The sequence below is a fragment of the Simochromis diagramma genome, unplaced genomic scaffold (assembly GCF_900408965.1).
Source record: "Simochromis diagramma unplaced genomic scaffold, fSimDia1.1 OVJJ01000302.1, whole genome shotgun sequence".
Lineage (NCBI taxonomy): Eukaryota > Metazoa > Chordata > Actinopteri > Cichliformes > Cichlidae > Simochromis > Simochromis diagramma.
The window spans coordinates 2547094-2574516 of NW_024386792.1; the positions used below are offsets into that span (position 1 = coordinate 2547094).

A 27423-nucleotide genomic window follows, 5' to 3' on the forward strand; every position below is an offset into this window, starting at 1 on the left:
GTATTCATTTAAAAAGCCTTTCCTTCAATTCAAAACAAAAATGTTTCAGATCTCTATCAGGCTTCAAAGCCTTTTAACAAACAGATCTATCTTTTAAATAATAAATTGTACAATATTTTTGGACCAGTGTACAAGAGAACGTGATGTTTGCTCGTTTTTTCACCCTAAAACGTTGAGAGATGGTTACATCAGTCTGGCTGCAGTTCTCTGGGTGAACTGTAGGTGGAGACAAACACAGGTCTAACACACTGCTGCAGCAATATTGGGAAACAAGCATGAAGGGACGCTTTAAGGTGACTCTGTCCAGACGTTTATGGTTTCATTTCCTCATTTTAATGACTAAAAAGTGTAAAAAGTGTTGTACAGCATGTACATGAAAGTTTTCCCCATGATGAAAGTTTAAATTAACAGCCTTGTATGCCTTTAAAAGATTATTCAAGAGTTTTAAATATTTCTAATCAGTGTTGTGTTCATCTGGGAGAATACCAGAAAAACAGATTTCTAATAAAAAAAAATGATTTCTTTTATTTTTGGGGGCTCTGACCTTTAAAAAACTCATTAAGGGCGCACTCTAGTGGTTGTCTCCTGATAAAGCAGCGGCATCAAACTGTTGGGAGTTTGTTGCGCCGAATGAGAGACAAGTGAAGCTCATTAAACTGATCTTATAAAGGTAAGATGAGTTAAGATCTTCTCATGCTGGAAAGCTGTGGTTTTTTGATGTTTACAGGAGTCCAACAAAGAAAAAACTCATTCACAAGAGAGAGTGGACTGCTGTTCGCTGTGGCTGTGTGTTTTTATGCGGAGTGTGCGCCACTTGAATACTTGTAGATTTTTTTTTACGAGTTTATTTAAAAGTATAAAATTATTTAGTAGCGCCAAAGTCCAAAATCTCATTGGACGACTGTTACTTAGCTCTGTGATGACGTTCCTGTGTGATCAGCAGCTGTCCAATCACGTCTCCCGCTCTGGCACGTTGTGTAAGCATCGTTAAATCTACAAATAGCAGTGTTTGAATTAAAAGTTGAAGCCAGAGAGTAAAGAATGAAAGACTATAAGATAACACAAATCAGGAATTCATCTCGAAATGCCAAAAGGTAGAAAGTAGGCGTTCGAGCTGCACGTGCATACTGCATCCAAAGGTCAAAAACAAGGTGTCGGGGTCAAAAGTAATAATGGAAAAAAACAGCATGTATGAGAAACCCTTATGTTTCCATGGCAACTTGTCAAACGAAGCCAAATCTTTATCAATTTAATTATTAATAATTTGTGCAATTCCCTGTTAGAGGACAATGAGGAATTCATATTTTCAGCATGACAAATAGAACTGAAGATCCACGATGTTGTTTTTTCTTTTATATATATATAAACAATTATTGAACAATGAAACTTAAATTTAATCCAGTAACAAAGATAGAGTTCATCTGTACTGCCAGTGTGGGTTTGCACCCAGAGTCCAAAGAGATGCTTGTTAGGTAAAATGGTGGTTGCAAATTCTGACTGTGATTGTTTTTCTGTCTGTGTGTTAGCTCTGTGATGCACTGCCCTATACGCATACCTTAAACAGGTTTCTGCCCTTCTGAAAGATGAAAGTCACAGAGCTTTATGTTTTACTTGGTTCCCAAAAGCATTCTCTGAAGTTTCTCTGAAAACTTTTTAAAAATGATCACTAAAAGTGATCGTGTTCATAAAACACGATGCTGTAACATCATCAAAACATTTTTGGTGGCAGGTTATTTAAATGAATGCAGGCTGACCCCTGATGACATTACAGAAAGAACCCAGCTGCCCAACAGTCTCAGACTATCAAATAAAGTTACCATTGACCATTGACCCAGTCAACAAGTCAAGTCTTAAATTGAGGTTTTATAAAATACAATATGTGTCACTGGATAAGTGATGACGTCACAAAAACTGACTGGGTTGTCTGGTGACTATAAATTTGATCACCAAATTCAGTGAAAATCCATACGGAAGCTTGTTTCTGACACTGAATCTTGATGTATTTTCCTAAAGAAGTCCAAATTATGGGTTATTATCTCAAAAATGGATTTAGGGTCAGGTTTGGTCTTAGACTTACTCATCTGAAATTCTCAGAAAATGTTCTGCCATCCCCGAAAAAGTGGGAAAGTAATGCTGTGAGAAGGTTTCAGATATCGGATATCATGCTGTCACATGATAACCACCTCAAGGTAAATGCTAGGATTTTATGAACAGATTAATATTTCCTTTAAAAACAAAAGACAAAGAGAACACGAGTGTGGCTTCAGCCTGTGTGTATTTTAATGACCGATGCAGAGGACGTCATGTCAGACCCAGAGGTGGAACGATAAAGCAAAAACTACAGTTAACAGTGGGATCAGGGTCACCTGGAGCTTGGCACATACAGCAATGAGAGATTCAACTTAAAAACACACAACTTAAAAGACACACACGCACATTTGCTCTAGAATCACCTACAACACACTAAGAGAAACAACGCAGCCCATTTGCAACACATATCCTTCGAATTGTCCTTTTTTTCCCCCTAAATGCACAAAAAACACGCGTATGTGTGCATGTAACCACAAAAGTGACACAAACACACGTGCACTGCAGATATCGTCTTACACCCGGACTTCACGTTTCATGTTTTTTTTTTCTGTTGCTAGTTTTTTTTTTTTACAATTAAACCAATCTCACCAAACAAATCAAAACATGGCGCCGACACGAGACGTAAGAGCGACGTCCGATAGCATACATTTGGTTCTAAGGCAATATTGTAGTTCCATAGGACTAGTGCTGTTGATTGCAGAGTGCTGTTTGCACGCTGTCTCCATTTGAAAGCCTTCATTCAGTCTTTCAGTGTATTCTTTATTTTTAGCACCATGGGAATCTCTCCTTCAGTCACTGACTTTCAAGAGACAGCTGTGTAAAATATTCCCTTCTGCTATCCACTGGGGAAGAAGAAGAAAAAAAGAAAATCACATGTTCACTGTGGAGGAAGGGCAACTGGTCACACCCACAACTTACAGTGAGGCTTAACATTAACATCACACATCGTTTTGGAAGTCTTTATTTGCATTTAATATTCTTTATTTTCTTTTTATTCCACAATCTGCATAAGCTGTAAGCAAGAAAAACAACAAAAAGGGCAAAGGGCAGACTCGAGCCTCTTTGTTCTCCCCCCCCCCCACACACACACGCACACTCACACAGTAAACACAATGAGTTTTACAATACAAAGACATGGAATAAAATAATCTGCAGCCGTTCTGAGCTGGGCTGAAGAGACCAGTTCCCAGGCCTCAAAGGCAATAAAAATGTTTGTCAGCAGTTTGTCGTGGGTTACTGTGGATGGTAAGCAGCCGTCTGATCACAGTACGTCGCACGGTTCCAGACTCTGGACTCCCTCCTCGGATGCATTTTTAAGGTCTTTAGTTTCTTTGGCATCCACGGTTTATATCTCCGAATATGAAACTAGTGTTTGTGCTTTTTATTTGCATTTTTTCAGCTCCGGGTATCTCAGTGAATCTATATGGATCTCCTGCAACCCTGTTGTCCTGTACTGATCACATAGCTTTGATGTGCGGTAACAAAACCATCTCCTCCGTGAAAACGGCTCGCGCGGTCATCAGCGCAATCCCCCAAGTGTTTGCTGATAAGTCTCGATGTTTTTCCTCATCTCATCTCGGAGTGCAGTGACCTGTGTGGAGCCACAGAGGGAGACAGATATCCACAGAAGAGTCATCTTCTTCTCATAGCTGGCCAAGAGGGGACGAGCTGTACTTTTCTCATTGCCGTGGTGAAGGTCAGGGTAACAGTGGCTGGGGCTGCACAGAGGTCAGAGGTTACGGGCTACGACTGTAGTCATTTCCTGGTGTGAAGGTTCTCCTGGAACTTGGTGCTCGTGTAGAGGATGTGGAAGCCCTTCTTGCTTATTGTGTCGTCGCTATGGAAACGGATCAGCATAGCATCTCCAGGTGAGTAAATCCCCTCTCTAGGCTGAGGAAGGGACAACAGACACACAGTGAAGAGGTTGCTTTTATATATTTCAGGATACAGAACTATGCAAAAGTTTTGATCCACGTCTTGACTAATTTCTATATATTTTGCTTCCAAGCAGCCAGACTTTCTTCTGCTTTTCTAAAGTGCTTTTAAGCAACACTTCTCCAGCAATGTTCCCTCTAAGCTGCGCGCGTGCGCAATTGCGCACTGCTAGCACGGTCTCTGCGCAGAAAAAAATCTGCGTTGCGCACAAAAAAAAAAAGTAACCTGAATTGAAATTAAAGTAAATATGTTAACAATTCTGTTTTGCAGTGTTAGTCAGTGAGTGACTGGCTGCTCCCGTATGGTATTAGAACGATGCCACCTTATCCCATAGTCCAGCCAATAATGCGATTCACATTCGTATATACGCAGCTAATCAACGTCGACAGGCTATGACAGCGTCCTTATGTGCCGACACTGGTGTTTTAGCTAGCAAAGCGGCTGATGTGGAGTGAAGCCACGTTAATGACAACGTGTACAACCATTGGAGATGTGAGCAGGACAGACGGAACAATTGGAAAAGCGTGGACTTTATACCAGTTTTTAAATTGTGTTGATAGGCCACGAAAACCAGAGTTATGATAAAAAATATATGCAATGTTTGGTTTTCTTCCTGAATACTATCGTTGTTTATATTTACTGCGGGAAGAAATGGTAAAAACGGCGTTTTATAAGGAAAACATTGGCTGCTTTTTCACAAATTTTCAGTCCTTGTACCTGAACATTTTCATAATGATGTTGTTTTTGTTTGTTAAGCCACTAACACTGACCTATGAATCATCCAAGCATTAAAAAAATACCTTCTCAATGGATGAAACAGTGTTGTATATACACAAAACAGATAACTTAGCAAAGAAAAAGTCTTAAATCGTAAATTTAGGCAATTTGTTATGAGCAACCTGTTTGTTGAATTTATAAAATATGTCACAGATAAGACAGTTTGACATATATAAAAGAGTATTTTTGCACCAACAAAGGCTGTTTGCTGAAAACTTGGCATATCTTGGCATTATGTACAGAAAGTCATGCCCTTAAGATCTAGCTGCTATTCACTGAAGCTTCATCAAAAATGTTGTGGGTCTTTCTTAAACAAGGCAAACAGAAGTAAAAGGCTGAGGTATGTCAAACATCCAAAGAACTGGACTGAGAATCAGTGAATCCAAATTAAAATTTTTGGTTCAAATTGTTGTTAATACGTATGGAGGTGATTAAAATAAAGGTACCACACAGTGAATGTCTGCTATCATGGTTTGTGGTACATGTCAGCCAGTGGTGTTGGGGATGGTGTCAAAATTGATGAAATTATGAATGCAGTAATGTATCATCACACTTGGATCCACCATGCAATATCATCTGGACATTGTCTGATTGGTAGACAGCTTCATTTTTAGCATTACAATGATCTTAAACACACTGCCAATGCAGTAAAAGCATATCTGGATAGAAAAACAAACAATGTAACACTATCATGGACTGGCTTCCCCACCGTTACTGAAACAGCGTGGGATCATCCAAAGAGGAGCTTTGACTGTCCTTCAAGAAGCCTGGAGAATTATTCCTGAAGACTACTTAAAGAAATGACAAGAAATCTGCCTAAGAGAGTTCAGGCTATATTGAAGAATAAAAGTGGACTTTCAAGCTCATTAAAACTGCCTTATATACTGCCTTTCCTATGTATGTTTGCACATTTCAATAAATCGTGAACGCTGCAAAAGTTAACATTGCAGAGTAATACAATGCACATTTATAAAACTAGTTAAAGCTTCACTGACTCAAAGTGCCAAAGCAAACTCATGTCTAACCTGAAGTGTTTCATTGTCGACCACTAAAACATGTGGCGAGTCCTCCACAAGTCTTTCAAGTTTACAGAACTCAGAGACTTCCCTGAAAATAACGGTAACTCACCCCTGAACCGCAGAAGCGTCCCAGTCGGTGTGAGTTGGCATCATACCCATTATAGAGCTCGATGTAGTCATAACCACAGTCGGCCTCCTCCTCCACCTCAAATGTAATGAAGCTGAGCTCGATGCCGTAGCCCTGTTCTGCCGTCAGCAGCCACTCGCAGTCAGTGTGACCCGGGTAATTGTTGTCTCCGAACTGGGAGTGGGAGTAAAGGTTCTTCTGATGAGCTTCTGCTTTCAGCCGACCTCCACACTCTAAAGAGGCACAAAGAAAGAAAAAAGTATGAAAAAAATGGTTTTTGGGGCACTTTTTGTTCTTCCCAGCAGTGAAGAACTAAAGTCAGATTTCATGACGGGTTATTTCAGCATGCACGTGCTGTTAAAGACCACTAGAGGGGGACATTGCTCCTAACTTCAATTAATTACGCTGATGACTTTGAGTGATGCTCTCGACAGATATGGTCTTGCACAGTGTTCCAAGAACAGACTTAAAAAATCGACTTTATTTACTACATAAGGATATTTATATGACCACAGACCTGTTGAGTGTGAAGCTTGGAAACCCTTCCTTTGCACTGAGGCGTCAGAAATGAAGCGTAGGTACATCTTGTTGCCAGTGGACACCAGCGACTCCGGGATCTTACTGCCACACAGACGACCCAAGATGGTGGCTGTGTCACTGTCCCCGTCAAACGCCTCCAGATGGTCATAGGCACATTCCTGATGCTGCTCGATCTCAAACTCATTAAAGGTCTGAAAAGAAGGAAGCGGGGAGAATGGCAGAGACGGAGAATGAATGAATGAGTGGGTGTTAAGACAAGAACCTTATAGGAGCTACCAGAGATACTCAAAAGGATACTTCCAATATTCACAAAAGTGCTAAGAGTGACCTTTATACAAGTTGGTGTCGAAACATTTCTCTATTGATGAAATCACGAACTTACACACGTATCTGCATGATTGGCTGGCAGGTGACAAGCAATTCAAGTTTGTAATTCTAAAAAACATGTAAGTTGTTGTCACTCTGAGAATTCAATCTTAGGGTTTTACAGTTCTGAGTGATGGTAGCATGGTTATGGTGTCATATGCTAGATCACGGATGTCCAACTCGTTTTACATCATGGGCCGTTTTGATCTCATGTGGGCCAGACCAGTGCAAATCCTCTTTTGTCTGGTGTGTAGAAGTTTTTCTATGATAAAGACAAGCTATTAAGATATCTTTATATTAATATCTTCCTTCAACCCTACCTAACTTGGCATTTGTGTATGGACAACAAAGGAAGAATTTCATTGCACAGAGAAATGCTATTTCTTCTGTACACATGACAATAAACACTTTGAATCTTGAAAGAAATGCTGCTGTGATAAAAGAAAGAAATCTGTCAGCACATCTCTTAAACTGTAAGAAATTAATGTGTAAACTTTTAGATAAAGTTCTGGTCGTTGCCCAGACTGTTTGGTAAATTTAAAACAGAACATTTTTGTTAATGCACAGATTATGTCCTATTTTTTTCACCATGGATCTACTTTTCTGTCATTTAATTTTTTATCTACTACTTAATTACTTTGGTAGAGTATGAATGGGGCATTTGGGAGGTCTTTATCAATACAAAAAGCTGTTAAAGTAAAAAGTCCAAAATGTATGTGCTTCTTCATGCTTTCCAAAGCTGCTCAGTGCACTTGATTGGAGTCTGTGTTGGGCTGATTCTGCCCCTGGGCCTTATGTTTGTCACCCTGTTTGCTCAAGAAAAAGCTGAGTTCCTGATTTAACTCTTGGCACTACATCTTTGCTGAATTTCATTTTGCTGCTTTCGCTCTCTCTCTTTCCCTTTGTTTTCAATCTGTTTCTGCTATCCAGTGAAGGCAACATGCTCTGAAAAATCTCTAAATATGCAAGAACCCTTTCGTAAAGACGCTGCACTACTAATCTAATCTCTCTTTTCCTGAATTTGTATCATCCTGGCAACAGGCAGGCATTCTGAGGTCCCTCACCGGTCTCTCTGAGCGACATTAGTTGGAGAACGGCACGAATAAAATCCCTAAAGTTGTTCAAGTCACTTTTCCATCTCACTTCTTCATCCAGGTGCTGTTGAAGGAAAGGGCTTAACTTTATCTGCTTGCTTGGCTCCGTAAAGCAGATTAAATTTGTCCATGTGAGGCACGAAGAGCAGAACTCGGAGATCAACAAGCTTGTAGGTACGAAAAATATTTCTGTAGTGTTTACAAAGTCTCAAAACGTGAGGGCTTTATTATTTTAAAGAATTATTTATAGAACTCAGGAATGTAGACAACATGTGCGAGCTGAAGGAAAAAATAAACACAAAGAAGAGCAGACTGAAGGAAGAGAATGGATTATTTCCAAATGTATTGTGTGTTTTTATGAAGAAATATCTTCACGGTAAGTCTTTCATTAAGCATCAAATCATTTTTTAAACAAAGAGAGGTAAACATGAGTTAATGTAGCTGCAATGGAAATGCATTATTGCACTGTTATTGGGTTCTAATTAAGCATGAGATACCCAAATTCCGTCCCCAATGAGCTAACTGACTGCCTGTCAGGGGCATGCTTAAAGCTTCCCAAACATCCCTGGTCAATAGTACTGTCAGTCTAAGAAATCCCAAAGCAAAGTGAAGTTATTAGAAAGTAATTAAAATTAGCTGAGGCCACAATACAAAAGAAAATACACACTGTCTCCTCAACCCCATATTTATTTCTGATTTCATTTTCTTTCTCCCATTTGTGGCAGATTAAAAATAATTCCTGTCATTGTCCAGGCTGCATGATATATTACACTGGGTTGTTTTTTTTAATGAAAGATGCAGGATGCTGCATATCACGTTTAGGCTGTTAATCTATCAGTCAGATACAATCTCGTTTTAGAAAACAAATGTTATTTTCTTTCTGAGCGTCAGAGAAGAAACCCCCGGCCCATGCAATGCCTCCACGCGGACCAGCATGTACACAGTGTCACGATTTATAATCCAACCATGTCACCGTGAGCTGAGTCATAACACCTTGCAGGCCTCGCTCCCACACAGTCACACACTTGATTGGGTCTGTCACGTCACCATAACCATCACAACACTCTGATTTTTTTTTTCTTCTTTTTTTCCATAAACCAACTGACTTGAAGCAGAAAGGAGGGTGAAGGTGGGCTGATGGGTGGATTTCATTACACAGATGGGAAGTGTTTGATTCTAAGGTCGTGATGTTTTCCAGATGTTTCTAACCATTTCTAACCAAGCGAGACACTGGTTTGATGGTCTGACTTGAGCCGTGTACTACATCCAAGCAAGTTGTGTGTGTGTGTGTGTGTGTGCCAGACAGAGTGAGGAATAATTAAATGATCCTAATGCCATGTTCAGATTTCTGGCATTTTATATGTCCTTCTTTGATGTCATTACTGTGGAGAAAGAGAGCACCCCTATTTATTATATGCACACATTTGTACTCATGTCTTTGTGCATACTCACTGAAATGCATATATCTTTATTGAAAAGAGAGTTTACTAACATACAACTACAAAAAAACTCCTCAAAATCTAGCATAAGGGGAATACATCGTTTGATTTAGCCCTTACCCTACTTCTAAGCTGACTGTAACACTAAATCAAATGAATTTTAATACCTGACCTAATTCACCCCCCCTAAAAAAAACAAAAACAAAAGTGCCCTCACTCCTCAAGTCTAACATTTAAAACTGGTCCTCACAGATATATGTAAAGCTAAAGTGCACAAAACAACAAGTAATATTAAAAACATAAAGACAAAGGAGTTTGAATCACACAAAGTTACAAAGTTACATTCAAAACGGGAGCAAAACCTCGTAACTGTGCTATCGCAGATGATGATGTAATGTGTTTTGGTTACATAAGCGGTCATTAGAGATTATCAAAAACTAAATGACGATGGATGACAGTTTTGATAACAAGCCCATATTGTGGCTGCAGAGTGGAAGTAAGGTGAAGAGCCAAACGTATAATGCATCCTTTCAACAGTGTGTGTGTGTGTGTGTGCTGGATAGAGAGAGACACATGCATGGGAACATGACTTTAGGAGGATTATCTAAAGCATCCTGTGTAAATGTGAGCATGTGAGTGATTTCATTCTTCTGTATTTGTTTTTATTATTATTTTTCTTTGAAACCAACCTCTGGAGCTGAAACATGAAGCCAACACAAGGTTTGTTTGAAAAGTTAGTCAATCCACACAGACCTTCCGATAAAAAGCCCAACATCTACATTACATCTGAAATAAACAGTTTTATCCCCCATTTAAATTGCATTAAGACTTCAAATTATCCATGATTAAAAGAGTGGCTGTTTTGGTGAGGGCGGCTGACATAGATGGCTGTACTGTAGTTGGCAGAGGTCTGCTAGTCACAGAACTGGACTATTTTTGCAGCAGGTTCCTGTGTCTGTTTTGTGCACCCATGCAGTGGATGAGCCTTGCTAGACAAGCTTGCTAGCATTAGCTGAGAACACAGTTACTCTACCCTGTTCTTTAAATATGCTCACGGCAGTGTTTTTATACGAGAATATCGGTGACGCAGTAGCTCATCTGGCTCATAATCAATCACAATTCACAGGTTGTTGCCTCGAAAATAACAAATGTGACCTTGACCTTGAGCACAGACTGCGTGAAGACCTGTTAGGACAGAGGTAATAAACTCATTTGCATTACATTTTACGTTGTAGGTGTCGTGCTTTGATCTCTGGTGGGCCGGCCAGTGAAACTCCCCTTTCTGTCAGTGCAATGAAATTTTAATACACATTTAATCTCTTATATCTCTTATATCTTAAGATCTTAAGATATAAGATCTTATATCTTATCTTATATCTTATATCTTTATCTTATATCTTAAGATCTTATATCTTAAGATCTTAAGATATAAGATAAAGAAGTGCAATTTCAACAATGCATCCATTCTCTTCCTCTGATCCTTATCAGGAGCATTGGAGGGGCCTGGAGACGGGATACACCCTGGACAGGTCTTCAGTCTGATGCAGGGCTAACACAGAGACAGACAACCATTCACATCTATGGGCTAATTTAGAATCACCAATTAACCTAACCCCAATAACCACATGTCTTTGGACATGGAAAGAAGCCAGACTACCCACAGAGAACCCATGCAAACACGGGGAGAACATGCAAGCTTCTTGTAAAACAAGAAAGACTCTCCAGATGGGAGAGTCAAACTGAGGAACTTCTTGCTGCAAAGCCACACCACCATGCTGCCTCACAATGTCAACAATTTATCTCTGTTTTTTTTCTACATAAGAACACAACATCAGATTAAACTGTCAAAAATAAAGGCGTAAAATTATAGAGAAATTCCTGCAGCTCGTAGTATGTATAAAACAAAGTTTTTGTTATTTTACAGAAAATGTCTCTTTTGTAGACTCATAGTAGTTCTAGAGTAGATGGTGAAAAAAGAAGAACTTTTCTGTAATCTAATTGTTTAATTAGGTGTAGTATGAATGGCCATGGAGGATGACTTTATCAGTAGTAAAAGCTGTAAAACTACAATAAAAAGTCCAACATGTATGCCGGCATTCACATTTTCAGTCATTCAGTTGGCCAGATTGGAGTCTAGTGTCAGTCCGATTCTGGCCACTGAACCTTATCTTTGACACCCCTGTGTTAGGTGGTTATTTTGTATAAATATGATTAAATTCTGACCAGTACTGATTCAGAACACAACTCCACAAACCAATTAGAGGCCAGGTTCCTCCCCCTGTTATTTAGTCCCTTGTGAGAACAAATGTGAGCTCTGCACTTATGACGTTCATACCTTTAGAAAGTAAAAGTAGTAGTCTAACAGTCAACTAACAGAAAGTTACTTGAAGGCTGCAATAATTAACAGATTAAAGCCATTCTTTAATCTTAAATGCCACTGAAACTCAAACCAATTTTGGCTTCATAATTGAGAAGTCTTACTAATACTCGTAACGAGTGACAATACATATTATAGTTTATCTTTGGTGGACTGCGCTATTTTCTGAACTTTCTGAAATGTATAAACTAAATTATTAATATATTTAAGAGAAAAGTTACAAGTAATCATCTTTTTGCAACATTTCTTGGACAAACAGTGGAAGCAGTCATGATGTAAAGTAAGGTTATGTCTTGTTCACAGCATCATCTCAACATGTTTTAGTTGACCTGTCTTGTGCTTTATTACGTTCTTAAATAAAATGTTTGGTCAAGATGAACATTTTTAGAAGCTGAAGACAAACATCAGCTGTCATTTTATCCTCTGAAGTGAAAAAACCCCCCAAAGATTGTATGTCATCGCTGGTTTTCTGTTTTGTTGTTCTGACATGTCTCCATCTCTATCCATCCATTCTCTTCCACTTATCCAATTCAGGGAGGCGGAAAAGGCAGGGGTACACCCTGGATAGGTTGCAGGTCTGTTGCGTGGCTAATGCAGAGAGACAGACAACCAATCACACCTATGGGCAATTAAGAATCATCAGTTGACCGTGGGAGAAAGCCAGAGTACCCAGAGAGAACCCATGCAAGCATGGGGAGAAACGCAAACTCCACACAGAAAGACCATTATCATTGCCCCTGTCATCACCTCCATCAAGCAACAGTTCAGAGTTAGATATTCTCCCTTTAAATGACTTCCTAAACTGCCAAGGACCAAATAACCATTCAGATTTTTGGAGCTAAAACTATGCTTAGCTTGCAATTCTCACATCAACTTCTCTAGAGAGGCAACACTGAAATGTCTGAGTTTCTGCAGCAGAAACAAACACTTCACTAAATGGTACTGGAGCTCAATTTTAATGGTGTCTTATAAATACATACATGTGCACCAAATTAGAAAATACGCAAGAGACTTTGTACATGTGTGTGTGTGTAGGCAGCACACACGCATACACAGGCGTAGAAAGGCACACTGACACAGATGGCCGCTGCCCAAGGCCTTTCTGTAATGCATGAGCACTCACTCACAGTTAGCCCAAATATACAAACATGCACTTTCTCCCTCATTCACATTTGGGTTTCATAAGTGGAACACGAAAGGAGAAGCCAAGCCAAGGCTTTACCATACAAGATGACCCCACAGACAGAACGGTGCGTCGTTACAGTGGGGTGGCATTCCTGTGATTTCCAGGAAAAACACACAGAGAAAGAAAAGCCTGACAATGTTGAACCCGCTTTTACGTGACGCACACTTACAATTTTGACTCTGTGTCCCGGTGTGGCTGTGATGTCCCAGGTGCACTCTTTCCGGCTGGGGTACTTGTCTGGCCAGTTTGGGCTGCTCAGGGTCCCACTGGGACTGTGGATCTTATGCTCACACTCGGCTGGAGACACACACACACACACAAACACGCAAGAGCACACACAGAGAGGAAGTTTAAAAATCATGGCTGCACAGGAAAAGGTCAGAGGAAATGGAAAAGGAACAGGAAGGAGAGAAACACAAGAACTAAATGAGAGAAGAAGATTTCAAAGAAGCACATCCTGGTGACAAGTTCACAGTGGGTTTCACTTGAAATTGGCAGCAAGCTTTGCACAAACACTGCAGTGGGACCTTTGCACTTTCTATACTGTAGCTGAGTACATATATATATATATGTACACTATTTATTTGTATGCAGTAATTAAAGTAAGAACCATATCATTATTTTGGATTTGGGAGAGGAGGTGGGCCTGAATGCTTTCTATATGCATTCAGTGAGTTTAGACTGACAAATAGTGTACATTTGTGTAACCATGCCTGCACATGTAACATTCAGAGTCTGTTAAAGATTGAATGCTTTTCTAAACACCATTGCATTCATTGGAGAAGTATCAAACTCAGTGGTTTTTGTTTTTATTCCTGACGACTACTCTGTCATTTGACCCACTTTCTTTGATTTTAAGGCTTTGTCAGCTCCACCTACTCATTACATTATAGAAAATCGTACTCAGCAGTCACCTCTTTGTTGCCACAGAATCTCAGAAAGCGCACTGAAAAATATCAGCTGCACTTCATTTGTCACTGATGGATGAGTCTGGAAACACACAGGAGCTGTTTGTTAACACTGACTACTTTCCTCCTGGAGTCTGTCTCAGGTTAAAGTCATCCAGAGCAGCCCACACACAGTCACACATGGCATTTTCATGCACTCGATTTTAATGAGACAAATGCTATGGCTCTGTGAAGGTGCGGGGAGGCAAAAGGCATGCACACGACAAAGACGATGCGTTTGAAGGTGATGGCTTTTATTTCTCAGGAAAACCAAACTCATGTACAGCATGAAATGGCATCCACAAGAACAACACGTGAGTCTGAAAAAGCTTCTTTTTTTTTTTCTAGCATGCAAAGTATCACATACAGATGTCAAAATCTCCACACAGTTTTGTTTTTACAGAAGAGTGTAACATCTCATGTTACAGATAGAGCCATGGGTACAATCTGATCGAGTTGCTGGTAAAAACTAACAGTTTCAAAGTCATTGCAAGAGTTTAAAATGAGATCCCTGAGACTTGAAAGGATGCTGTGTGTCATTTTTTATATTTCCCACTGGTGTGAAAAGCCATAAAGGTGAGTAACAATTATGCTTAATGATGAATCCAGGGTGTAACAACAATTGCTGAAATCTTCTCAAACAAGCCGAAGCTCATGTATATATATAAACAGGGGCACAGGCCATGTGACGGGAATATGAATTAGTGTGACACGGCTTACACTGGTGTTGTGCACATATAAACACACATGTACACACAGGAAGACAACGCTACACGCAAAGCTTTCAAGGTCCCAGATGTTTGAAACACGAGTCTTTTTATGAGCATCACGGGGAGTCTTTAGTGAGGTGTGTATGTCAGTGCTGATGTTGTGAGTGTGTGTGTGTACGTGTTCAAAAGTTCAACTTCAAAGAGCTGTGTATAATATGTCCATTCAGCAGGGTGTGTGTGTGTGTGTGTTTATGCGAGTGTGTGTGTGTGTGTGTGTGTGTGTGTGTGTGTGTGTGTGTGTGTGTGTGTGTGTGCAAGTGTGTGTGTGTGAAAGTGCAAATAACCTTTAATAAATAATGTTTTCTGTCAAACTAAAACTTTTTTCCACCCTTTGTCCGTTTCTCACACACATCAGAGTGAACAGAGTTTTAGAGACTGCCAACTGGTTTTTAGGTCATCTGAGAAAAGTTCAAGAGTATCAAGTCGTTTAGAGTGGAGCATCTCCTGAAGTTAATCCCCTACATATAATTTATAATGTCACAGTTTTGTGGGACATTTCTGTGGTAATTAATTTGGACTCGGTGTGTTTCTGTTTCAGGAATGTCCTTTAAGAACAGTCCAAGTTAGGTCTGATGACTTTCAGTGTAAGCCAACTGTCCTTCAGGGCCAGTAAATGTCAATGTGAAAGCTGTTTCTTTTTTAGTCTCAGTACACAAAATAAATACTCTTAATATATAATTAAGTTTTTAATTTTTGCTGATGATTTTGTCTCAGTTTTTGTTAAAGAAATAGTAACATTGTGTAATATGTCATGTTTTGAAGTTCACCTGAGGTTGTATTTACCTCATTTTAAGACCTGTTGAGGACTAATTGATTCTTAATATATCCTGATATATAAAACCTTAAACTTGTGTTCCATTTTGCCTGTAGTGCTATTTATTTTGCCTGCATTGTTTTGGTCTGAGCAGGTTCACCCAGCACCTATTTTCTTTCTGTCTGCCAAGCTTTTCACTACCCAAGAGGAAGAATGCCTCTACCTGTCCCGAGGCTCATGCGAGTGACAGCGTGACAGGATGTAAGTACTGATGGCGTCTCCCCTCAGCTGAGCTTTAACGTTAGCTAGCTGCATGCCTTCTTTGGTTGGTGGGTGTAGTTTGACAGAAAGAAAGCAAGGTCATGGTTTCAGGAAAAAAGACATTCCTGCGGCATTTTTCAATTTCCTTTTTCACTGGGGCGCACTCCAAGGCAAATGCCATAAGGTTTTATTATATTCAGGATATTGCAGATATTTCTACAGTGGACATCCCAGAAATTGGACAACTCTCACTTGAACAATTTAGATGAATAAATAGCGCCACAGGCCAGAGGATTTGGGGGTGAACTGTCCCTTTAATCTATGTGAAAAAATATAAGCCAAAGAAAAAAAACTCCCTCAAATGTAAAGCCTGCTATCATGTGGATGTGTGTGGACAGCGCGTGATGGATGATGGCTATTCTTATGAATGAGCACATGCTTGTGTTGATGCGCGACAGCATGCACGTGTGCTCCGGTGCTTTTATGCCAGTGTGTGTGTGGGTGTGAATGCACATGAAACCCACCTTCCTTACAGTCATGTTTGTTCTCATGCAACACGAAGCCATGGCGACAATGACACACGTAGGAGCCCACCGTGTTGATGCACTCGTGTTGGCAGCCGCCGTTGTCCTTGCTGCACTCGTCTTTGTCTATGAGGGATACACATGCAACACGTCAGTGATGTGGAAACATCAGAGAGATGAGATGGTGGGAAGGGAGAGAAACAAAAGAGGGCAGTAATGAGGTGCGGGTGCAGTTGAAAAGGAGAAAATGAAGACAAGTTAAACATTTTATTGCAAGGCTGAGAGTTAAAGCCCAGCAGGATGATCAAGTGAGCCATCCCGGCTTTGAACGCTCTCTGCAGCTTACTTTTTTTTTTTTTTTTACTACAGTAACAGCTGGAGATCAATAAAGGAGAAGTTACTCAAAAAGGCAAAAGTTTGCATTGATTGCCACGGAGAAGAATATCTAACGAAAGAAAACAAAAAAAACTTTCTGAAGTTTGTTAGTTTGTGTAAGTCTGTTGTTGTGTTGCAATCGTCTACGTTCAGGTCACAGCAGCTGTCTTATTTAGGTTTACTGAATTTTGATTATTCTTTGTGTTTATTTTGAAAGTATTACTTCCCTTGTGTGTCCCAATGCGTTGTTTTGCGTCCTTAGTTGTCCCTACTTTGTGATCCATTAACTTGTCCCTGATTAGTTTCATCTGTTTCTTGTTAACATACCCTGCTTGTGTATCTTGTTTGTGTACTTGTTTTAGTCTGGGGCCCAGTTGCAGTCGAGCCCCTGTAACCTCTCTTTGTTATGAGTGTAACACAGACTGAAAGCACGCGTGGCTGCTGAAGGGTCTCTTAATTAATGGGTAGGGTAGAACCACGGGAGTAAGCTTTGGGATGCACTTGGCTTTCTCTAATGATGGAAGAAACTTCAAACCATCTGCAGTGATTTATACAGCTATCAGATGGAAGTAATAACATCATGTCCATAACTTTCAACATGCATACACTCTAATGAACAGTCTCTGTTTATGTTATTCGTATTTTAGTGTAGAGAGACAGAATATCAACCAAAAATCCAGAAAAAAAACACATTACATAAAATGTATAAATTGATTTGCATGTCATTGAGTAAAATAAGTATTTGAATCAAAACAGTCTGAATTCTGGCTCCCACAAATTGGCTGTGTGTCCATGTGGCACACAAATTACAAGATTGTAGACCTGCACAAGGCATAGTGAGCAACAACACCATCCGCAAGACGCTTGGTGAGAAGTTGACAACTACTAGTGTGAATATCAGGAAATGGAAGAAACATAAAATGACCATCAATTGCACTTGGTCTGGTGCTCAAGGCAAGATCTTGAATCACATGGTTAGGATGATCATGAAAAAGGTGGTAGATTTGGTAATGACCTGAAGACAGTTGGGACCAAAGTCACCAAGAACACCACTATTAACACACTATACCGTGCAGCACCAATGGGGTCTCCCTACTCAAGAAGGCATATGTAGAGGTCTGTCTTAAGTTTGCCCGTGAACATCTAATGATTCAGAAAAGGCTTGGGGGGAAAGTGTTGTCGTCAAATGAAATCAAAATCATACTCTTTGGTGTCAACTTCATCTGCCAAGTCGGAAAGAGGAGAAATGCTGAGTATGACCCAAAGAACACCATCCCCACAGTCAAGCATGGAGGTGGAAACATTATGGTTTTGTTTTTCTGCTAAGGGTACAGCAGGATTTCACTGCCTTAAGGGAACAATGAATGAACCTCCTTCCCTCAGCCAGAACACTGAAGATGGGTCGTGGATGTGTCATGACAACAACCCAAAAAATATCACCAAGGCAACAAAGGAGTGGCTAAAGAAGAAGCAAATGAATGTCATTCAGTGGTCTAGCAAGTCTCTTTTATGTAGTGTGTTGTAATGTGTTTTTTCTGCATTTTCAGCTGATATATCTCTTGCTGCATTAAACTGAAACTATAGTAAAAGTGAGAGAGAGTTCATTTCTTTGGAAGTGAGCAAACTTGCAAATCCAGCGGGTGATCAAATAATTATTTGCCCAACTGCATGTCATAAACTGTATGATTTTTTTCAATTCGTCATTCATTTTTGCTATGTGCTGATACATAAAAGATTTCATCATTCATCAACTGTATAGGGAATTGGTCAGAATCCAATAAAAACTTCTTAGTCACTTTTGGAACCTTTAAGCCTCTGTATTTATGTTTATACCCCACCATGGTACTTTACAGTCCCATCATATACTACATAATTATGTTAGATTATTATTGGAGCTACATATTGGTTGTACTGAGTAAAAGACTCCATTAAATATGCAAAATATGAAAAAATATTCACAAGGTTAATATAAATTAAAAAGTTTGTTTTATCATTCAATACACATTACCTCAAAATTCAGAGTGAACATGTGGTGTCTTGCGAATGTTTTGGGAATCTGAAGAATCTGAATAGAATTTTAAAATAAGATTTGAACACCAAGTAAATGCGCATGCTACAGTATTGTTTGGTCTGTTTATCTTTTAGTCCATTGTTATGCGGTTGCTAGGTAACATGATGATGTTGATGAATATATCAAGCATCAATCAATTTGTTGCTATAAATTAGAAATTAGTTATTGTTGTGAAATGTCAATGGTACAGTACCTTTCGGTGTTATAGATGCATAAAAGCTGCAAATGGATTATTTTATCGTCTTGGTAACTGGCAACATGATGACATCATAATGTCTGATATAGATGAGAACCTTCAGGGCTTAAGATGTACTTGTGTACCAATGTTGTTTGCACCACTCCCGATCATGTAAGAGGAGTTTTTAGGTAAACAGACACAGATTGTTTGTGTTATAGTAAAATGTTTGGCTTGGCACAGAGTTTGATCAAATTGATCCGGTTGCAGGTTAAAGGTGGAAACGTTTTAAAGTCCAAAAACAAACTCACTTCCCAATCATTTTCTCTCCCTCATACTCAATTTGTGGTGTCCTCTAACCACTTGGATTCACCACAGGATGGGCTGGGTGAGAACAAAGACTTTGGTGAGGCTGAATCCCGGGTGGAGGCGGAAGAAGCAACGGAAGGTTCGCTCTGCTCGGGGTTGCCACGTTAAGCGCGGAGACAGAAAGAGGCAGAGGAGGTGAGGATGGATTGCAGACCGCACAGGAAGACAGAGGATGTATGGGGAGAGTGTGGGAGCACAGTGTGTTTGTGACTGAGAGAGAAACAGATTCCTATAAAGAGATGTGAGATTAGACACAGACACCGAGTCTCACTTCAACTTTGGAGCTTGTGAATCAAACTAGATCTGCTTTTAATGAAACCACTAAATCCTCTCTCTCTCCCTCTCTCTTTCTCCGTGTGTGTTTGTCTGTGTCTGCTGTGGTATTACAGTGCTATTGTGGGCTCAGTCTCACCCTATCACAGGCTAAGAAGCTTTGCGGTCGACGCTACACAGTGTTCATTGTAGTTCTCTTCAGGTCAAGCACAAAATGTCCACACACACGCACGGGCAAACACACACGCACACACACACACGGATTAGTAGTATGTGGGAGGCTGAAGGGACCTCCCTAAAGCTGCTGGCTGTTCACCAACCAAAAGCTATCCCTAAAAGCTTCTGACAGTAACTGAGCCACACAGCAGCTTTTAACACACAAGTACGCACATTATTCGTATCTGAGTAATTTCCTTTTGCAAGCCTGCCCCACTGAACTGTTTAGCTGTGTGTTAAAGGTGTGCTGCAGGTTAGTTGAATGCAGTTAACAGCTTTTCTTCCTCTGAAGTTTAAACTGTCCTGATTTTCTCTTCAAGTTTGCAGTAAATTGTTTGAGTAAAAAAGAGAAATCTGTATCATAACATCCAACAAATTTCTCCCTGAAACAGCAAGCGGGGAACATTTGTTGTATTTTTAGTGGAAAACCGGGCTGTGTCCCAATTTCATACTGTTTAAGACTGTCTTTGAGATTGCAGTTTAAAAAAAAATCAACTTACATATATTTGCATACGATAATCATGGCCTGGATTTATGAAAATACATGATGGTGACAATACTTAAACATTTTGGATAATAAAAAGCTTTTTTCACATCATGCATGCTATATTTCTTTTGGCCAGCTTTGATGGCACAGATTTGAGGGGTGTTGTTTCAGTTTGCACTGTGACCACATTCATTTCCATCTAGACTTGGATTTTTTTTTCTCCTGTATTGATGATGGGAGAGTCTTTTTCAGCGCATCCCAAACATTCTTAATGGGATTAAGGTCTGCACTCTGTGATTACCAAGCCAAAGAGTGATGTGTCATGCTTCCCAAACTGCTCTTTTACTCTTAGAGCCTGATGAATCCTGGCATTGTCATTTTGGAACCACCAACAAGGAAGTAAAAATCCACTGATGGAAAAAGCTGACCACTCAGTGTATTCAGGTACTCAACTAACCTCCTTTTTTTGCAGGGCCACATTACGCTGCTGAATCAAGACCTGACCAACTGAACCAAACCCAGATCATAGGACTGTAGCCAGAGGCTGGCAGTAGGGAGTATTGCTTCATTTGCCTCTCCTCTGACTCGCATCACTGTCCTACTTTCATTGTTCCAGAGTCCAGTCATTATGGTCTTCAGCAAACTGGAGCCACACTTCTTTGGTGAAGATGATGGTTCTCCATTATACTTCAAGGTCTTTAATAATGTGTAAACCTAATGCTACTTGGTTCAGCAATCTCCATTTGTTTTATTTGCCTGATGCAAACCAATAACCCTTTCAATCCTTCTGAAAAACAATAACATGTTTTTCACAACCGCAGGATATGTCTTCTAACATGGTTGGTTAAGCTCCTCACAGCATCAGTTATGGTTAAATAACCTGTTACCATCCAAAACATAGTAATCACTGCAGTCATTATCTAGTGTAAGTCTTAGTTTGCTTAGTTAACCAGGCGATGACTTGTTTTTGGACAGGTAGTGTATATTACTTTTCATTCAGTAAACAGTAAGTAACCATATAGTACATTTATTTGCTGAATATTTTAGAACCTGTAAATTGATCAAACTCACCACTTTCTTCATTACTTTTTCCATATTAGCTATCATGCAAACACTGTGTGACATAAAACAATAACTACACATTCATTATGGGTAATTCCATTATTTACTTTACTTACTAATTTTTTAAGGGTTTTCATTTAAGGCCTAGTTGGGAGCTTTAATTTGGATGACAGAAAGTTGTAGAATAACATCTCATAACTCCATATTATCACAATTTTAGTCCACCGAATCATAGATTTTATCAATAATTTGTACAATACTGGGACACAGAACGTTTCCTTCTGGAGCAGAATGGATAAAGAAAGGATCCACATCAATAAAGTAGGATCTATCCATTCCCTTAATTGACCAGAGCCAATCAGAGATCAATCCCGATTGTGAGGTCATGTTACCTCTGACCTTTGATGAGATTGCCAGCCTGGTGCCGACATGACCACGAGTTGAACTGACGCGCGTTACGTCCTGGCACGACTCAAACACAAACATACGCTCCTGACACTGTGCCAGTCTGTCTGAGGGGAGAGAGGGCAGAGAGCAGGGTGAGTGGAGGAAGCCAGAGAGCAGGTGGAGGCAGCATGAAAAAAAACCCAAAACAGACAAATATGCAAACAGCTCTGCATACACATGAACATTTCACCTAATACTAAACCATGCAAACAACCTCAAATGAATTCACAGCAGAGGGAGATGGGGACACAAAATGAGGCATGTAGATGCTCAAACAAGAGTGTTTATAAGAGTGCTAATGCCTCCTAAAGCCACTTCTTCTGCTCTGGACATTACACGGTTACCTAAATCTCTGCGGCACAGTCAGTGATGGCTTAGATATCAGTAGCAGTGTCTTTCTGCTTTTTTCCAAGCGAGTGTTTTACTTACCTAATCTAAACAATCTAAGCAATCCAGATTTTTTGGTGAGTGCAACATGAATGGAAAACTTTAACACAACACATGGCTAATTCTGACTAATCTCTCTTATTTCTCCTGTGTGCATCTCACCTTTAGACTGATATGTCTCGTTAGTCTAAACACTGAAATGGCTGCCAGCTTCAAAGGTTAAAATGTTTGCAGAAGGGGAGGATCAGTGTTCGGCATGAGTTTCTGGCAGTGTGACTGAATTCCAGTGGTGCCGAGCATGAAATACCAGAAACCGCCCCTGCACCATAATCCACTTCTCCTGTGTCCATCTTATTTAAAGACTCCTGACATTCCAGTAAAAAACAGGCCTGACACACACAGTCTCACACACGCTGAGTCACACGTGTGTTTTACCTGAGAAGAAGTGAGCTTTAAAGCCTTTCTTAGAAACGGTGTTGTCCGACTTGAACTCAATCCTCATGTTGTTGTACTGAGAGGTGATGACCTCCGGGACCTCGGTACCACAGTATTTACCATGCAGCTTAGAGTCGGATGAGAGGCCGCTCCGCACTTCTACGTAGTCGTATTTACACACCTAAACAAACAGGCAAGGCTCTTGTAACAAACAGTCACGAGGTGGCTGCTATTTTTACCTGCTTCCTTTCTCTCTCACTGAAATGTTGCATACAAATACATGGACGCACTCACCTCGTTGCCTTCAAGCTCGAACGCTTCAAACTGCATGGAGATGCGATACTGAGTGGGCGCCACCACCTGCCACACGCAGTTTTTGTTGGGTGGGTACTCTTTAGGCCAGCCAGGTGTGCTAATGGTCCCATTTAACTTTGATAGAAGACCACCACATGCCGCTGGAAACACACAGGTGTAATCAGTTAAGAAAAGACACAAATTCAGCTTTTTTTGCCTTCATTTGACAGTTGAAATGAACAGAGGAAACTGATTCTGTGTAAAATAAGTTTTTTTCATTATTATAAAAACTTTGGGATGCACCTTCTCATTGAATTTAGTTTGAAATGCTGCTTGAAAAAAAGACAGCAGAGAGTATCTGAAAAGAGTTGAATCACTACATTTACAGTTGTAGTCAAAAGTTTGCATCCACTCATCATGATCAACTGAAGTTTGCAGCTGCCCAAACTAAATGCCTTGTGGAGAACAGTTTTATAGTCAGACCAGACAAAGGCTGAGATATTTGTCTATTCACAATGTGAATAGATGTATGTTTGAGGGACTTTCAAATCTAAGACCTTTGTACTAACTGTGAAGCACGGTAGAGGAACCATCATTGTCTGGGACTCTTTTGCTGCCAGTGGTACTGGGATATTGCAAAAAAGCGGATGAAATAATGAAGAAGCAGGACTACCTCCAGACTCTTCAATGTTACCTACAATCAGGATGTAGACAATTGAAACTTGAGTACAACTGGGTGTTCCAACAGGAAAATGACCCCAAACACACCTGGGATCATTCCACAGGTTTTGGAATGAAGAAAGCAGGCTAATATTAGGCTTCTGGAGCAGCTTTCCCAAACCAACCAACCAATTTAAAGGAAATCTATCAATTTTGCCAAAAACAGTGATCATCTATCGAACCAGAATCATGCCAGAAGCTTGTTGATGGCTACTAAAAGTGTTTTGTCAAGGTGCAGCTTGCAAAGAGATATTTAACCAATTATATATTTGATCCCGTATGTTTGCTTTTGACCCAGTGTGGACTGAAGAAACTCCAAAATAACTTCAAACGTATACACCCTATATTTTTAAAAGGAAAAGAAAAAGAGAACAGAAAGAAATCATTAAAAGCCATTAAAGTTCATTCTTAGATCCATTTGTCGTGGTATTTATGCCCATGATGAATGTAAGTAAACTTCTAAGCACAACTGTATATGTTTTATTATGAAGCACCAGGAATCTCCAGCGCCAAGCAGAAGTGAAATGATGTTTTGGTCACTGTTACAACTACTACAACATGACATGATTTCACTTCCTTCAACAGCAGGATTTTTTTTAAATGACAGGTTAACCTTTTTTTTTTAAAAAAAAAAGGTCAGTTACTATTAGAGGAAATATGGCATTGATGTAACTAATTATAAGGCAACAGCAACGCTGTTATGCTATTATCAAAAATCTTATATTAAGAATGCTATAGCTAGCTAGCCCAAGGTGAGCATACATCAGGTGTCAGACAGATATGTTACCATTTGATTTTACTCGAACAGTTTAACCTTCCACATTTTTTGAAATGCTCCAAAAATTAAAAGGATGTTTCATTACCTTTTCATCTTTGCTGGTTAACACAGACTAGAGAAAAAACTGATCAAATTCACTTTGCTTCTCTATGACAATCGAGTAGCAATTTTTAAGGGGGATCGTTTCCATGCATGCTAATCACTGTATAAATAAGCAATGAGTAATCTAGGTACCTTAAATATAAAAATGTTTTATTATTGTCTCTCTTTTATGACAGCTACTTTCAAGCACCCGTAGTCCAAAACCTAAGCTAAAGAGGCGTAAACGTCAGCTGCATGTCTCTGCCCCGGAGAGTCACTGCACTACAAACACCTGCAGTTCCACAAATTCTGGTCGGTCCCCCAAAACCTTTACCACAGAAATATCCAGGTTTACGCCCTGATACAAATAACAGCTTCAGTCTCTAAAGCTATTTTTCTTCAAAACTGTGCTTTATTTTAACTCACTGCTTTTCGTGTTATTAGGGGCGGGGTCTGTTTGAGGCTTCACTGTTTTTAATTTAAAACTCTGAAATGCCTCTTAGCTGTGTTTGTGGTGTTGGAAGCTGTCGGAATACTCTCGAGGGAATTATCAGATAAATAATATTCCTTGTTGTGTGAATCACTGTGCTAACAGCCTGACCAAGAAGTCCAGTTTCTTTCACTGAGTGTAATCTAGTAGTATTTTAATTTAATTTATATGTTAGCACTAATTAGCGGGCATCTTTATCTGTGCATGTGTAAAAGGTTAACATACACAGCTATAGGATCTAGGATCGCACCCCTCCCGGGCACCTGTCACACCAGAGGGGCAACACATGTTGTGTAACAACATGTGTGACTTTATAGGATACTCACAAAACACCTGCCTCATCTAAGACTCTCCTGACTGTCTTTTGACCACCAGATGTGTACAAAAATGTGGCTACTTCTCTGAAGAAATACTGAAAGGCATCAATTTCAGCTAATTTCACTAGAATAGCTTTAATTTCCTTCACTCTCAGAAGTGGTTTGGTTATTTGTTTCAATATGTGGCTCATTACAGAGTAATCTTGAGGGATTACAGGGCAAAGCATGTGGCCATGAGTCAGAAAGATGTTTTTTTCCTGTTGACGGCGACCATTCGGATGTTTTTTAGTTTATTTTGCCAAGTAACATTCACATCCTACAGAAACACAATACAGAGGAATGCACATAGAAGCAGGAATGCAGCGTGCCAGGCACACATACTAACTGTTACCTTCACAGCTCTTCTTGTCAGGGGCTAGTTCATAACCTGGGTCACAGGCACACTTGAAGCTGCCGAGAGTGTTTACACACCTCTGTTCACATCCACCATTGTCTGGCTTGGCACACTCATCATCCTCTGAAAACACACATACATGTCAGAGTGCATAACAAATGCTTTGTGAAAACACAATCAACTGACGCACAGCTTCTCTTTTTCTCATAGTCACACACACACCTTTGAAAAAGTTAGCAGCAAAGCCGGCCTTGTTTACAGTCCCATCTGAGACAAACTTCATCCACAGCGTGTGTGAGGTAGAGCGCACGTCCTCGGGTTTGTCGTAGCCACAGAATCGCCCAATCAGAGGGCTTGTTTCGAGCGGGCCATCCCGAACTTCCAGGTAATCGTAAGCGCAGCTGTCGTGCCTCTCGATCTGCACCAGAGGTATGCACAACCAAAACAGTGAGATACGCGAAACATCGAAACGGCTCATGCTTAATCGTCTCCCTGCATCGTAGCTCATTTTTCCCTCTTAATCTAAGCTAAACTGAAAACACGACCTTTGACCTTACCCATGTGGAGTCAGATTGAGTCATTTAGCAACCTGACATTTCAACAGCATTCAAACTACAAAACTAATCCTCCGCCGCCTGCTGTGTGTCCCTGCACACTCACACAGACACACACATGCATGCACCACTACATTTATTAACTTCTTAGCAGCTCTACAAGCGTGAAATTTGACCCAGACATTCCTAAGCACAAGCACGGGATACACATAAATGCATGCACAGAAAGGCACACACACACAAAAGGAGTGAGTCACCTCGAAGGCCTGGAAGCTGAGCCCAACGTTGTATCCCTCAGATACAGCGATCCTCCACACACACTCTTTGGAGGGTCTGTAGTCATCAGGATAATTGGGAGACTGAATCTGCCCCGAGTCCTTGGTGATTTCCCCTCCACAGATCGCTGCACCGGGGAAGACGAGAGGAGAGAGAAAGGTTGGGTGTGCATCAGCTGCACTGACTAAAGACACCTGAAACACAGTCTGTGTACACTATGAATAATGAAAGCCCCGAGATAACTCACAGAGCACACAAGGTCATCAAATTCACAGGCTGGAATTATTATTCACAGTAATTATTTAAGGTCTCTGGATTCGAGTGTACGAATGCTTTTATTTGTTAGTTTGTTTGAATGAAGGCGTTTACCTTCGTAAATGGCAGCGAAGCCTTTTCCTACCCAGTTGCTGCTGCTGCGGAACTCAATCCACATCCTGCTATCAGTTGAAATCAAGACGTCGGGAACTTTATCTCCGCAAAACCTGCCTGTGAAACACACACACAAAAGCAAACCCTTTAAGTCGTGTCATTCAGTGACTGCTGGGGCAATGCAACTCACAGCTGACAACATGACACTGTTACAGCCTCCTCGTTCATTTCAGTGCTATCGCTGCAGCTGGCAGAAAAAAATAAAGTCATCTGCCACTTAGAATGTACAGGCATTCACACTGTGTAAGTAGAGTGCACTATAGTGTGTCTGCACGTATGTGAGTTGTAATACAACAGCATACTGTGGAAGCATGAAGACAAGAAGAGAAAACTATATTGCTGCTGCAATACTTTTGCCTCAGAGGAGTTTAAACAGCTGTGAAGCATCTTGTTATCTCATCAACTTTCACCTGTATTTCCTCGCATGGATTTCACATAACACCATTATGTGTGTTAGTGCAGATTGTGTTGATGTATACAATTAGCGCAGTTGTCAATCCTAACACAGCCTTAAGAGCAATTAAATGAGTCAAGAGGAGTTAAAAAAGCCTGTTATCTATTTTAGAAAATTGCTCCTGCTTCTTAA

At 40.2% G+C, this 27423-nt stretch overlaps 1 protein-coding gene across 3 annotated transcripts in view; it reads right to left on the reverse strand.

The window, feature by feature from the left end:
- Positions 1-2256: 2256 nt before the first annotated feature.
- Positions 2257-27423, reverse strand: part of tll1 (tolloid-like 1) — a 56759-nt gene continuing 31592 nt past the window's right edge. For 2 of the 3 annotated variants that reach the window (XM_040023786.1, XM_040023787.1), the window contains 11 exons: positions 26778-26894; positions 26390-26535; positions 25801-25996; positions 25576-25701; positions 22799-22959; positions 22505-22685; positions 16208-16333; positions 13121-13248; positions 6467-6680; positions 5932-6182; positions 2257-3981 (listed from right to left, as the gene is read on the reverse strand). In XM_040023786.1, coding sequence (XP_039879720.1) covers positions 3847-3981; positions 5932-6182; positions 6467-6680; positions 13121-13248; positions 16208-16333; positions 22505-22685; positions 22799-22959; positions 25576-25701; positions 25801-25996; positions 26390-26535; positions 26778-26894 — 1781 coding nt within the window. In that variant the 3' untranslated portion in view covers positions 2257-3846. The other variant, XM_040023788.1, reaches the window with a different exon arrangement.